The sequence below is a fragment of the Chenopodium album genome, chromosome 24 (genome assembly GCF_948465745.1).
Source record: "Chenopodium album chromosome 24, dcCheAlbu1.1, whole genome shotgun sequence".
NCBI lineage: Eukaryota > Viridiplantae > Streptophyta > Magnoliopsida > Caryophyllales > Amaranthaceae > Chenopodium > Chenopodium album.
The window spans coordinates 34,853,993-34,869,604 of NC_137857.1; the positions used below are offsets into that span (position 1 = coordinate 34,853,993).

Sequence of the window (15,612 nt, forward strand, 5' to 3'; positions counted from 1 at the left end):
AAATTGAATGTTGTTATTGTAAAGTTACTAGAAACATATGATTGTGATTTGTGAATTATTGATCAATTTTTGTCCACGAAAACGTTATACCTAAGAACAACCAATCTATCAGTCTGGAACCACATTAGCCATCTCATTACGTTTTACTTATTAGGGAGCTAAACATTTTAAATTGGAGAAAGCATATTTAAAATTGTACACCAGTGCAAATTATGATTTTTTTAAAAAAACATCTCACATGCATGCATGCTCAAGTTATATATGTGGTAATCAGGTTACCCATGTACGTTTATCAATTTATGTATATCCAAGCTCTTTGATTCAAAACAGTAAAAAAAAAAATGGCTCAAAAAATAACCTGGTTGTTAGTGCTCTCTATCTATTTGGCAATAAGTTTACTACTAATTTCCAAAACAATAAACGCTCAAACCCGGGTATATAAATGCTCAAACTCCACTACCTTTGCTAACAATAGCCAATATGCAGCCAATCTTAAGACACTATTGGGTTATCTCTCGGGTAACGCAACCAACCTCGCCGGCTTTCACGAAGCGGTTTCTAACAACGGTGACACTACAAGTGAAACGATATATGGCAACTTTCTCTGCCAAGGGGACTTGGATCCCAGCTCGTGCCACGATTGCGTTACCACTGCCACCACCAACGACCTCCCTAAGAATTGTTGTCCCAATCGTAAAATCGCTATCATATGGTATGATACTTGTATGGTAAGGTATTCAAACCAATCATTTTTCGGTAAAATGGAAGAGTTTCCGGCAAAGCTATTGCCAAATGGGAATGGCGTATTGGGTAACAAGACTCGTTTTAATGAACTTTTGCAAGACATGATGTACATGATTGCTACCCGAGCTTCTTATGGAAGGTCCATAAAAAAATTTGCGACTGATTTCGCAAAGTTTGCGGATTCTCAAACAATATATGGGTTGGGGCAGTGTACGCCGGATTTGAGCCCCGATGATTGTAATACATGCTTAAAGAATGGTATTTCGAAACTGAAGGTGCTTCAGGGTGGACGATATTTTCAGCCTAGCTGTCTCGTCCGGTACGAATTATATCTATTCTTTAATTCATCATCGCTTCCCCCTGCACCTCAGCCGTTGCCTGCGCCTCCCACTAGTGGTAAGTCAATTTTTGTACTAGTTATTTAAGATTTTATTATTATTATTATTATTATTATTATTATTATTATTATTATTATTATTATTATCTCAAAACCATGCATAGTTATACAACCTATAGAAAATTAGTGGGAAGCCGAGATATAATCTGAGACCCACTCCTCTAGCTATAGAAAAGTCGATTCTAGTAAAGATATGAGCTGATGTACGCGCCCCAATATCTAGAGTCTTCGAGAACTTCTGAATTCGCTTAAGCAATGCAACAACCTCCTTTTCTAACTCCCCAAGAGAATTATTATTATTATTATTATTATTATTATTATTATTACTATTATTATTATTATTATTGATAGAAATAAAGTTTTTTACACTCTAAATGCCAAAAAAACTGACGAATTTAAACTTTACGCACGTGGCGATCCACTAGTTTGATCTTATTTGTATATAATTGATAGAAATTAAAGTTTTTTTTAGCAATCCCGTACATCTTTGAGTTTAACATATGCGTAATGTTTTCATGATTTATGTACGGATATTAGAGTATATTTATTACATGGTTGAACTTGAGAATGGGCTGATTAGCTAGTTACTTCAAATACGGTGTAATATTCAACTTCTTGCTTTTGCAGGAAGTAGGAAAGCAAATGTAACTAAAGTTGTTGCAATTGTTGTGCCACTTGTTGTCTGCTTGTTGATAATTTCCTTGTGCACATATTTCCTTTGTCGGAAGGCAAAGTACCTATCTCAAGACTTCAGAAATGGTAATCATCTAACTCTTACACTATGTTTGGATAAGAAACATAACACGTTATGGCCTACATATATAGGTTAAGGGAAGTTGAGGATATAACTTCCCTTGCTTAGATAAGACATGAGGTCGGGAAAGGGAAAGAAAATGGAGGGACTCTTTTCCTTTTCTCCTTTAATTTCTTTTCTCTCTTCCCTCTAATTTCTGTCGTTTTTTTTTATTTGTTATCCAAATAAAAGACAATTCATCCTTTCATTTCCCTCTCTTTGCTTTCCCTCTATTTTCTTCAATCCGAACAAAAAGCATTAATTTTGATGTTAGATTGTCAATTGTATCATAGCTTTACAAGATATTATGCTTTGTGTATCTAATCTCTTTTTGTGCTCTTTTATGTGCTCTAGTGCTTGAGGATTTCATAAATGCAGAGTCATTGATGTTCGAGTTCGGGACAATTCAAGCTGCCACTAATAACTTTTCTGATGATCATAAACTTGGGGAAGGGGGATTTGGTAGTGTCTATAAGGTAACAAATTGATTGAGAAATTCTTATTAATTCAAACTTCATCATTAAACAAAATGGTTAATTTATTGCTTTTTTTTTTCTCTTGTTTGATCGCCACATTTTTTGAGATGTAACTTTGACTAAAAATTTATTTCATTGTTAATTAGTAAATGTGTAACAAAATTATTCAAAGTAGACAATGTGACTAATCTAATGATATAATATATAATATCATATTCATTATAATAATAAAATATTGAGTCTAACATGATATATGAATAGTACAAAAGTCAAAGGTTATGCATTAAAAAAAAAGAGAGAGAATAACCAACCTCAAAAGTTTCATATTTGTGTTTGCATATTTGGTTGATTGTCTGTGTACCTTAGGGAACCCTCCCAAACGGACAAAATATAGCGGTTAAAAGGTTAACAAGAATCTCCAACCAAGGAATGGAAACATTTAAGAACGAGGTTATATTGATAGCCAAGCTTCAACACAAAAATTTGGTAAGGTTGTTGGGATTTTGCTTAACAGAAATGGAGATGCTTCTTGTTTATGAATTTGTTCCTAACAAAAGCCTCAACTACATCTTGTTTGGTACGTTCAATATATATGGTTTTTTTTTTTTTTTTTTTTTTTGGATGTGTAATTTAATTTGTTCTAACCTTACCATGAAATTTTCAAATTAACTCATAGATCCAAGTAAGCAAGGACAACTTGATTGGCCTACACGCTACAATGTTATAGTAGGCATTGCTCGAGGATTGCTTTATCTCCATGAAGATTCTCGACCTAGGATCATCCACCGAGACCTTAAAGCAGCTAATATTTTGCTCGAAGAGGATATGAACCCAAAAATTGCGGATTTTGGGTTGGCACGAATCTTTAAAGTTGAACAAACGGAGGATGCTACAAGTATGATAGCTGGAACATAGTAAGATTATGTTTTCTTAACCTTGAAAAAATATTGTTCAGTATATATATAAGATTTTCTTGACATTTTTGCTCAAAGTTTTTTTCTTATTACATAATGTGTTCAATGTCTTCTAGTGGTTATATGGCCCCAGAGTACGCAATGCATGGGCAATTCTCGATAAAGTCAGACGTGTACAGCTTTGGCGTGTTATTATTAGAGATTGTAAGTGGCAAGAAAGTCAATAGTAGAGTTCATTCGGAAGAAGACGGGGACCTCTTGATCTTTGTAAGTTATTTTTCATCAATTTTCTTTTACTATATTCATCATTAGAAAAATGTATTTACTCCTATGTGCCATCTCATTCTCTCAGGCTTGGAAAAACTGGAAGAACGATACACCTTTGAAATTTATGGATCCAACATTGAGAGATTCATACACAATAGATGAAGTATTACGATGTATTCATTTAGGGTTATTATGCGTACAAGAGAACGCGCATGAGAGGCCAACTATGTCAGCCATAGTCTACGAACTCAACACTAACTCTAGGTCTGCTACTAGTACAATTTCGATACCTCGATGCCCACGGTCTTATTACAATAGCAGTACAAAGTCAAATCAACATTCAACAACATCGACCTCTCGGGACTCAATGTTATATACACATAATCAAGTAACTGTTAGTGAGATGTACCCCAGGTAGATAAACTAGTTTAGTAACAATAAGAGTTGTTGAAGAGCTTGCTAGTTTCAGCTATCGCGCTTGCTAGCTTGAAGATCTAGAATATGTCTAGATAATTATAATCATGTATTGCAGACTTACAGGTGGATTTGTATCATGTATCACATTTTTCGCAATGAACATTATACTACGATTTCGACACTGTGGCCTTCTGTGGGTTGACAATTCTCCACAATCCTACGCGGTATATGTTTATAATTTATGATATATATGAATTATAATACGCGGTATGTGTAAATTATATTTCATGAATCATGATGAATTGGTTAATACCGCCGTATATGTTACCCAAAAGTATTTTCTATTATAGTTCTTAATGTTTAGTACGCTACTTTGTGTTCTCAGGTACTCTACTTTGTCTCCCAAATATTAAGGTCAAACTTTCATTTTAGGGGGAAGCAAAGTTTAGTACACTCACATATGACATAAAAAAAAAAAAAAAAAAAAAAAAAATCTGATATTCATGTACATGTCTTTATAGGAGGTTCTACCTAAAACCAATTTGTTTAATAAGACGAGAAACTCAATAATATAAAATGGTTATATTTATAGTTTGCTTTTTAATTAATAATTGTTCGTTAAGTAAACATCTGGAGTACCATACAATTATTAGACTTCTTCGACTTCACTACATTTATTTTATTACTTAATAGTTTTAACTAGGGGTGAGCAAAAATTCAAGGTACTCTGATATGGAATCGAAACCTGTTCGGAACCGCATGTTTCGGTTCCGGGTAATAAAATTAAGAACCTGTTGCGACAGGTTCCGGTTCCGGGTAATAAAATTTTGGACCTAAAACCTGTAGGGTACCCTATTAGTACATGTTCCCTATAGGATACATGAAACCGAAACCTATATAGTACTCCGTATTGAATATTCTAGACAATTAGTGTTGGTTTGTTATATTTGAAGCATTTACTAAAGTTGTAAGCTTTTATTGTGAACATTCATTTTTAAAAATATAGAATTGTCACAATTATTAAGTAACTATTAAGCTTACTTTGAAAAATAGGGTACCCTGTTTAGAAGTCGGAACCTGCAAATTCCGGTTCCCAATTCTTAGGAACCAGTTGCAACAGGTTCCGGTTCCAGTTCCTATTTTTAGGAACCTGTTGCAACAAATTCCGGTTCTGGGTACCGATAATTTTACAGGGTACCCTGCTACACTCACCCCTAGTTTTAACTACAACTAACCTTGTTATATTATTTATATATAAGTCCAAAGACTTGCAGATATTGAGATATTCTTTGGCAAAGATAACATAAATATGACACGTTAGCACAAAATTTTTTGTCATCATCAGTTACTCAGCCAGTCAGCCTTGACTAATTCAAACTTGTACTCCTATAATAAAAAAGAGTAAAGTAGAATGAAATATGTCACTAAGCGAAAGGGACAGATTAAAACAACTAAATTTATGCTGAAAACAAATCAAATCAGTAACTAATTTATCTCTTTTATTTTTCTCCTCTTTGTAATATCCAACCTCTTATATATACACCTCATTGGTACAGTTAAATTGACACATATGTCACACGAACTCGAATTAGCTAGCTGTACTGTACATTTGAGTGTATCTTTTTTGCGGATAACTAATAATATTTACTTGGTAAATGGTATTTCTTCACTCTTTAGTTCTGAATTTTTTTATGTGGAGGCGGATGCACCATGCTTGGTGCATCTGGTTTTCTTTAAAAAAAGGCGGAATGAACATTAGTTGTTCATTAAAGAACATATACTCCCTCCGTCCCCAAATGATAGTCCCTTATGGGCAAAAATCACGGAAATTAAGAAACATAAATAAAAGTAGTAAAATTACATTGGAAATATAAATTTACATTGGGTATGTAAAATAGTAGAGAGAGAAAGTAATAAAAGTACATTGAAAAACAAAATTTACATTGAAAAGTTAAATTTGCACAAATATTGTTGCAATTGGAGAGAATTTTGATAAAAAAAATTGATATTAATGGTACTTGAAAAAAGCAATGGGACTATCAATTTGGGACTAAAAATATGCCATAAGGGACTATCATTTGGGGACGGAGAGAGTAGTTGTTTTGTAATGAACATATAGCTATTTTATAAAAAACATCTAGTTTTATATGTTTATTTTGTAAATCTAAAGAGCATTTGTAATATTAGTAAAGAACATGATAATATTAAAAAACATTATTCATATAGTAAATGTACATTTGGTATAAATGATCATGTATGTATATGAAAAAGTACATTTTACTGTATTATAATGTACATTGTATTATATTCTAATTAACATATATGTTATAATGTTGGTTACATGTTTAATGTACATTGTATTATTTGCATCATGTAAGTATATGAAAAAAAAGAACATTTTGCTGTATTTTAATGTACCTTGTATTATTTGGATCTACAACTTCTTCTAAATTTGTCTATTTGCTTACTTTCTTCTTCCAAAATGTATTAATCGGTCGATCTTCTTCAAGAACCTCATTTTAGTTCTCATTGCAACAACAAAATTACATCAAAATCGCAATTAATTTCCAATAAAATCAAATATTACAATTTTCAATTAAATTTATAAAAAACAAACACTAAAACTCAAAATAAACAAGAATGAATGTCAAATAAACAAGTATGAATGTCGAATTCGGTCTTACCTTTCGTTTTTATTTGGTCAAATTTCTTGAAATTTTGCTTGAGGAATTTTAATGGGTTTGAAGTTTTGTTTGGAGAAAGAAAGTAACTTTTGGTAAAAAAAAAAAAAACTGAAATGATTTGTAATTAATGTATGGTAAAAAAAAAATTAATTATAGTACTATTTATCTATTTCATTATACAAAATTTCTTTCAAATATATATATATATATATATATATATATATATATATATATATATATATATATAAAATTTCTGCACAAAAATCTAATGTACATTATAAATGAACACTATGTTCTTTTATATGCCCACGAAAATAAGTATATAACTGCATGTTCATTCCGCCATTTTGTATTTTGGAGCGGATGCACCATGCGGATCGTGCATCCACCTCCACGAACCAAGCTTGCTTCATTTATCTTACTGAACTTGCTAAATTAGTGAAGCCTTGTCAATAACTTCAATTATACATTAGTTTTAAAAAGTCTAGATAATACGGAGTAATTCAAAGCACCTTTCAAAATGTCACAATCTGCTGGTCTACTTCCCAGAAAATGCAATTTAATTTTAATTTCGAAACGTAGATTATTCATACATTTAGTAGTGTAAAGTCAACAACGACTAATCCAACTACGAGTAGACTTTATAAATAATTAGTTTGAAATCATGCATATGCACGTCACATTTGTCTTTCCCGTGTTTTTTATTTCTCCGTGGGACCAATAATGTCACAAATTCAACATTATTTTAAAGTAGAAAAATAACATACCATATATTTTAGTCGAATGTAGTTATAGCGTTTATGTAGCGTTGCTCAAATGAATTGTTTGACCCGTTTCCTTAGTCAACTAAACATTTAAAATATCATGTTTTATATGTAAGGTTGCATTATTGAGTATCAAAATTATTTTTTGGGGAAAAAATTAGGACCAAAAAATGGCTCAAAAATTAATTTGGTCTTCGATATTTTTCTCAATCTATACGCTAATTATCATATTGATGATTTCCAAATCAACAAATGCTCAAAACTATTACTGCTCAAACAATACAATGTTTGCGAAAAATAGCCAATATGAAGCCAATCTCAACACCCTCTTCCGTTATCTCTTATCCAATGCAACCGTCCCAAACGGCTTCCACCAAGCGGTTTCTAGCAATGGCAACTCCAATAGCGAGGCTATTTACGGCCACTTCCTTTGTCGCGGGGATTTAAATACTAGCGAGTGCCAAACTTGTGTTAACACTGTCACGGCCACTGACCTCCCTACGAATTGTCCTAATCGCAAAGTAGCGATTGTATGGCGTGATGAGTGTTTGGTTAGGTACTCAAACCAGTCATTTTTTGGTAAAATGGACACGAACCCAATGTTGGTGTTGTGGAATACGCTTAATGTAACGGGGAATTCAACCCGGTTCGAGGAGCTTAGGGATAACATGATGAACAACGTGATTGCTAACCGAGCCCCCACTGGAGGACCACTGAAGAAATTCGCGACAGATTTTGTAAATGTTTCGATGTTCCAAAATATATATGGGTTGGGTCAGTGTACACCGGATTTGACCCCTAGTGATTGTAACACATGCTTGCTAAATGGTATTCAGCAGTTCAAGATGACTCAAGGTGCACACACTAAGCAGCCTAGCTGTGTTGTCCGGTATGAGATTTATTCTTTCTTTAATTTGTCATCGGTCGCCCCACCACCTCAGTCGTTGCCACTACCTCCACGACAATCGCCCACGGGTGGTTCCAGCCAAACAAGTGGTACGTTGGTCTATGCCTCCATATCTAACTTTCTATGTGACAAGTATATTTTATTTTAATTTTTTTGGTAGAATGATAAATAAATGATAATTTCTTTATTTGTCCCTATAAATCATTGTCAATGAATTGATTTTTTTTTTTTTTTGACGAGAAGAAAAGGATTTCATTATTAATGAAAGATAGTCAAACGGCATTTACAAACAATTGCGAGGAAATCTAAAATTCCAATACAAATACAATAAATTGAAATTATTAACAAACTGATGTGTATCAAAAAAAAATTATCATGATACATATATGAACAGATTGCGTGCATATTCAAGATGCTAATGAAATCTTCACACACACCCACACACACACACACAAAAAAAAAAAAAAAAAAAAAAAAAAAGAAGAAACCAATGAAATAAGATATAAGTTTGACTTCACATAAAATTTGACCAAATTTTAAAATAAATATTTCGGTACTCCAAAAAATGTTGGTAAGTTAATATTACACTTCATAAGCTCTCTTTTGATAGCAATGTTTAATCAAACATTCTCCTTTATGTGACCGTTATTTAATCATTTACTCTGTATATACTAAGCTATACGTTAGGAAAAATATGAAAATGTGGACATCTTGTTAGATTAAAATATGAGCTTATTAGTTTGTAACGAACTCTATTAATTAATTTGTGTGAAAATTAATATTTTTTGATGTAAAATATGTTTGTTTAGGGAAGAAAATCTCAACAAGTGTGATCATCGCCATTGTCGTTCCCATTATGGCTATCTTAGTGGCATTACTGGCTATAGGGATTTGTTATGCCAAAAAAGGGAGAACCAAGACTCATGTGATTTCTGAAACTGGTAAGTTATTTATGATCAATCGATCAATTTACTTACGTACCCTTATTATAATAAAAAAAAAATAGAAATGCAAATATTATTGGAATACTTTCATGGCTAAATTTTTCTCAAATCCGTTGGATGACGTTGAAGGTGACGACTTCACAACCGTCGAGTCCTTACAATACGATCTAGCGACACTTCAGTCTGCAACAAATAACTTTTCAGTTGAGAACAAGTTGGGTGAAGGTGGATTTGGTAGTGTCTATAAGGTAAGATAACACTTTTTTCTTGTCATAAATAATATGTCTACAATGTAAGACATTATTGGGAATTTGGGACCAATGTAATGACTATATTGAGTACACTTTATTCTAGCTAAAAAAGATATAACATGTGGTGTGGAACTAATACGCGTATATGTTTATGTATTGCTCTACAGGGTACACTATCAAATGGACAGAAAATAGCAGTAAAGAGGTTGTCTTTAAACTCTAGTCAAGGACTACAAGAATTCAAAACAGAGGTGTTACTAGTAGCCAAACTTCAACATAGGAATTTGGTGAGGCTATTGGGATTCTGTTTCGAAGGGCAAGAAAAGTTACTGGTTTACGAATATGTGCCCAACAAGAGCCTTGACAAGTTTCTTTTTGGTACGGTATATCTTATATTCTGTCATTTATATATCTCATCGGGCTATCTTGATTTAGACATATAACGTTTTAAGTTAATCTAAGCGCTTGACTATTAATTATTATCCATGTGCAGATCCTGAAATTCGAGGGGTACTTGACTGGGGTACGCGTTACAAGATTATAGGAGGGATAGCTCGAGGAATGCTATACCTCCATCATGACTCTCAACTAAGAATTATACATCGAGATCTTAAGGCTAGTAATATCTTGTTGGATGTCGATATGAATGCAAAAGTTTCAGACTTTGGTATGGCAAGGGTCTTTTCAATGGATCAAAGCCAAGAAAACACAAGCAGAGCCGTTGGAACATAGTGAGTATATATATATCATTCCATTTTGGATTTACAAGTTTTCAAGATTAAAGGATAAAGGTGGATGGAGTATATATGTACTTTATACTAATTATAAAGTTTTAATTTTTTTTGTCTGCTTCTTGCAGTGGCTATATGGCTCCCGAATATGCAATACATGGACAATTCTCTAACAAGTCAGATGTATATGGTTTCGGTGTCTTAGTCTTAGAAATAATAAGTGGCAAGCGAAACAGTTCATTCTATGAAACAGGGGAAGAATTGGACCTATTAAGCTACGTAAGTACAAAATTTTGCATAATTAGTTAATTGGTTGATCGATGGGAAAAATTAGACAATTTGACTAACTTACCACAACACAATGTTAATATTTCACTCTTCAGGCATGGAAGCAATGGAGAGATGGTATGCCTTTCGAGTTCGTTGATCCAATGATAAGAGACTCGTGTTCATTGGACGAAGTTATGAGATGCATACATCTTGGCTTAATATGTGTTCAAGAAATTCCTGATGATAGACCTACTATGGCAACAGCAGTCCTTACACTAGACAGTTACTCCGTTACACTACCGGTGCCTGAAGCTCCAGGCTTCTTCATGAAGAGTAGAGTAGAGTCAAATTTCACCAAGGATGTGGGTTCAGACCAATCATCAGGAAAATCAGCACGTTGGTCTGTCAATGATGTCTCAATCACCGAACCTGAACCACGGTAGTAGGGGAAAGGTTGAGAAAGATTGGTTGTTAAGACTAATTTATTGCCATTTGCAAGCTTGAAAATTTATCAACATGCTCTTATACACATATCCTTAAATATAGTATCAATTTTTTCCATGATATTGATATAGCTACACTTTTAGTATGTCATAAATACTGTTGTTAATATCGACATGCTATACATATCCTTAAGCAATTTTGATCAATTGATTATTACAATTGTTCTGTTCTTGTACGTTGATATATGTGGCACGGAGCCCCAAAGCCAGAGCTTTATAATTCGAAGGAACAAATTGTGAATATTTAAATATTCAACAAAAAATAGTTTCTACTGTGGTCCACTTTATTTGGACTACCACTATACTTAATTATCATTGATCCATTTTTTTTTTAAAGCTTGGTCAAACCTTAATTTTAGTATTTTCCTTTTAAAAATTCTTTTTTTAATTCCAAAATATAATTACTGAATATCTGAAATTTTTTTTATAATTTTCGAAACTTATACATTAAAATCAATTTTAAATTAAATAAAAAAATAACATTAAATTTAAAAAATCAAAATCAAATCAAAAACTTGTTCATCATTGTTTTTCAAGAAGTTTGTTCATTCATGGATGAGATTAACCACCATTATGGTAATATTTGTCCCGTAAATATACTCGCACATCAATAAAAATTGAAAATACATATTATATGTGAAAAGTTCATTCGAAATTTGGATTCATGTGTGAATCTGAGATTGTTTTTAATCATAAAAGAATATAAGAAGTATGTTAATTGGATAATCACAAACCAGGGATGTAAAATCGATCATTATATGTATGCGAAAAAAAAATTAACAATTTTTCAAAATCTGGGTTTCTGAGCAAATTGGAGAAGACAACGATTTTTGTTTTGGAATACTTGTTTGATCGGAAAAAAAAAAAAAAAAAAAAGATATAGTTTTCAATTCTGTTTGCATATAAGGCATTAACCCAAATGTTAATAGGACATTACCTATAAAACGCAATATTATGTTTATTTGGTCTACGATCATACGTTATTTTGGATATAGTTTGCAATCCTCATTCACTAGCCAAGTCACAATGCACATATACCAAGTTTGATATCAATGATCACTTATATATCAGCTATTAGGGTTTGATTTCCGTATGCATATTTCTCAAAATTAAATTAACACTGAATCAAACCACCTTTAATTTAGAGTTATTCTAATGGCAACCTAATTAACAAATTAGATGATTATCTTCTTATCTATCGTGTGACCCAATGGTTGAATTACTTGGATACTAGTTTGTTATTAATTAAAATAATGAACCGTCTTTGATTATTATTATTATAATTTTACAGTAATTAATGAAATTAAGACCAAGAGCCTGTTCTCATTGACTGAACTCAGCTGAACTGAACTGAACTGAACTGAACTCAGCTGAACTGAACTGAACTGAACTGAACTCAGCTGAACTGAACTGAACTGAACTGAACTGAACTCAGCTGAACTGAACTGATGAACTGAACTGAACTGAACTGAACTGAGCTGAACTGAATTGAACTGAACTGAATTGAACTCAGCTGAATTTAACTGAACTGAATTTCAACTTAAGAGAACATGATTCTATAAGTAATTTCATATCCTAATATTGAACGAATCCCATATAATAACTAAATGAAAAAAAAAACGTGGAGGTGAGCAATTACATGGCAAACTTTTTTTTTTTTTTTTTTTGAAAGAATACAATGACAAATTGTTAAATATAGTAAATATATATATTTGTATTTATAAATTAGGAAAGCCAATATTCAGCCCCTTATATTTAGGCTAAATACATGCTACTATTGCTAGTTGTATTGTTTATAATTAGGACAAATCATGCTTCTGTTTTGTATATACACGTATTTTAGTTATATTAATGATAATCGAAAATATTATTTTTCTTATTTGTCAAAATAGCAGTACATGTTAAATTGTATCTAGTTTTTTACCAAATGGTTAGTACTACGACTCTACGAGTATCTTTTTTTTATTAGTTTAATTCATTTTTAATTTATAGTCTATATTTTATGTGCCACAAAAAATAACTGATAACACTACTATTGTACATCATTGATTTAATTCTTAAATAGTACGTTAGATATTATAATAGAATATTTGAAAAAGATTTGGACGACAATTTATATGGGATAATTGATGTATCAGTTAGTAACAATATATCCCAAAAATAAGCAATCAACAACCATCATATAGACAATATTCTTCAAATAGATCTTAAATCCAACACATTCTATTGTTAATCTAAATTTCAATTTTAATTGGTTGATTTAAATATATGATTTTTTTACCTTATAGAAAGATGATTTAAATTTCAAATTACACAAACCAAAAAACAAAATTAATGTCGAAACCTTTATAATGAGCAAATCGATCAAAGGAAGAAGACGCAATTTTAGCATACAAAGCTATATAATGAGCAAATCGATTAGAGGAAGAAGATGCAATTTTATTTTTTTTAATTTTCTTCTTATAAACCTTATTTAATACGTAGAACACAAGTGTGAATTTTGTGATCTGTTTATAGCTCAGGAATTGACTCATGTGTACTTTGGTTATTACCTAAAAAAGAAAGTTTATTGAGTTTGACGAATGACGATATGTATTTTGGATTTTGTGAAAATTCCAACTTTATGATTTTTTTGATGTGAAGTTGAGAGAAACAAACATTTTGATTTTATTTTACGATATGCATGTCAATTTTTTTTTATTTTTTATTTTTTGAAAATCTGATCTTATTTTAGAAAAAAAAAACTTAAAGTAGTTCCTAAAAAAAATATAAGATTGATTTAAATCATTATAAACCTTATTAATTAAATTATGGTATTTTCCTACTTTTATCTTTTTTTTGAGGGAAAGTATGCAAGTTATTATCCTAAGAATTTGTTAATATTCTATTAACCAAATTGCGTGAAAAAATAACAAAATTATAGAAAAATCTAAAATTTGAGAGAAAGTAAATCAGCTATCATCCTAAGATTTATTAATATTCTATGTACCAAATTTATCCTCTTTTAAAATTCATTTTACACGATTGTTTATCAAACATTTCATGTTTATTGCATTATTAAAGATATAGTATATATTACCATAATTCTAGGCGTGGTAAAAATCAATAATTTTAAAAAATCATAGGATATGTCGACAAAATCAGTAAGATATATATTCTAATATTTGGAAAATATTAGAATATAATCTTTTGAAATTTGAAAATTATACTGATTTTAAATTCTTCCATAAAATCGATAATAAATTAGGTAACTAACCTTATTATAATTGGTGATTGAAATGTTTTTTTAAATAATATTTATAATTTTAAATTGATTCCATAATATTTTTTTTATAGTATATGCATACATAAAGCAAACCACAATAGTAAATATTTATTTATTACCATTGATACCAAACCTGGTTAACATGATATTGTGGTTGTCCAGTGAACACCATATTCATATTTACTACTCCGTACCAATAAAGAACAAAACAAAATATTAGTGAACTATAAATCAATAATGGGTAATGTCCAAAAGAACCTAATGTCATATGTTGTTAATAATTACAATTTTCATAATAGGTAATGTCCTATCCTTTTTTGGGGTAAAACATTTTACACAAACAAGTTTTAAATTCATTTTCCGTTATTTTTGGATCAAACAAGATTTCAACCAAAAAAATGATGTGGTTTATTTTTCAGATGTTCATGACAAACCCCGATTATCGTAAAACTTAAAATTGTGATTTCGATTACATAAAATCATCGTTTTTGCAAACTTTGGATGATATTATACAATCCAAACCTATTATTTTGGGATTTCAATCGCTGCCCAAATTCGCAAAGATCCCAAATTTTTCGTATATTAAAATTTCGCATTTGCTTTTTAAATCGAGCCATATTGTAAATCACTTTCGATGTGCGAGTGAATTTAATGAACATAGATCATGTGTTCGTGTTTAATCTCATCCATGGATGAAAAAACTTGAAGAACATTAATGAACTATGAAGAACATGATGAACAATTTTTTTTATTTTGATTTTTTTAATTTAATCGTTTTTTTATTTACTCTTTTTTTATTTAATTAAAATCTAATTTTAATAAATAAATTTCAAAAATGTAATTAAAATGATTTTTGTAAATTCAATAATTAAAATTTGGAAAATAAAATATGAATTACTCCCTCCGTCCCATAATTACAGGCAAATATACTATTTTGGGTGTCCGAAAATGTTCCTCCTATTACTAAAAATAACACCCAATCATTACTTACTTTTTACCTTTTCCATACAAATTACACACATACCTAAAAAATCATTACTTACTTTTTCACTTTTTCATACAAAGTACACACATACCTAAAAAATCATTACCTACTTTTTAACTTTTTCATACAATATTCTCTACTTTTTATCTACATTCTTCACTATTTAGCTTTTCCATACAATATTCCACCACTTTTTCCATCCTCCTTAAAAACCGTACTTTTTAGAGTTATTTGCCTGTAATTATGGGACGGAGGGAGTAAAAAAGGAAAATACCAAAATTAAGGTTTGACCAAGGTAAA

At 31.0% G+C, this 15,612-nt stretch overlaps 2 protein-coding genes across 2 annotated transcripts; both read left to right on the plus strand.

The window, feature by feature from the left end:
• Positions 1 to 341: 341 nt before the first annotated feature.
• LOC145610206 (cysteine-rich receptor-like protein kinase 25) lies at positions 342 to 4,318 on the plus strand. The gene is made up of 7 exons (XM_081665490.1): positions 342 to 1,140; positions 1,769 to 1,900; positions 2,289 to 2,410; positions 2,777 to 2,987; positions 3,087 to 3,324; positions 3,441 to 3,591; positions 3,677 to 4,318. Exons 1-7 carry the CDS (start codon positions 342 to 344, stop codon positions 4,007 to 4,009), a joined length of 1,986 nt encoding a protein of 661 aa, XP_081521616.1. The 3' UTR covers positions 4,010 to 4,318.
• A 3,177-nt stretch (positions 4,319 to 7,495) lies between these two features.
• On the plus strand, positions 7,496 to 11,332 carry LOC145611880 (cysteine-rich receptor-like protein kinase 10). Its single transcript, XM_081667259.1, has 7 exons — positions 7,496 to 8,452; positions 9,173 to 9,304; positions 9,437 to 9,555; positions 9,726 to 9,936; positions 10,052 to 10,289; positions 10,418 to 10,568; positions 10,673 to 11,332. Exons 1-7 carry the CDS (start codon positions 7,627 to 7,629, stop codon positions 11,000 to 11,002), a joined length of 2,007 nt encoding a protein of 668 aa, XP_081523385.1. The 5' UTR covers positions 7,496 to 7,626; the 3' UTR covers positions 11,003 to 11,332.
• Positions 11,333 to 15,612: the final 4,280 nt, after the last annotated feature.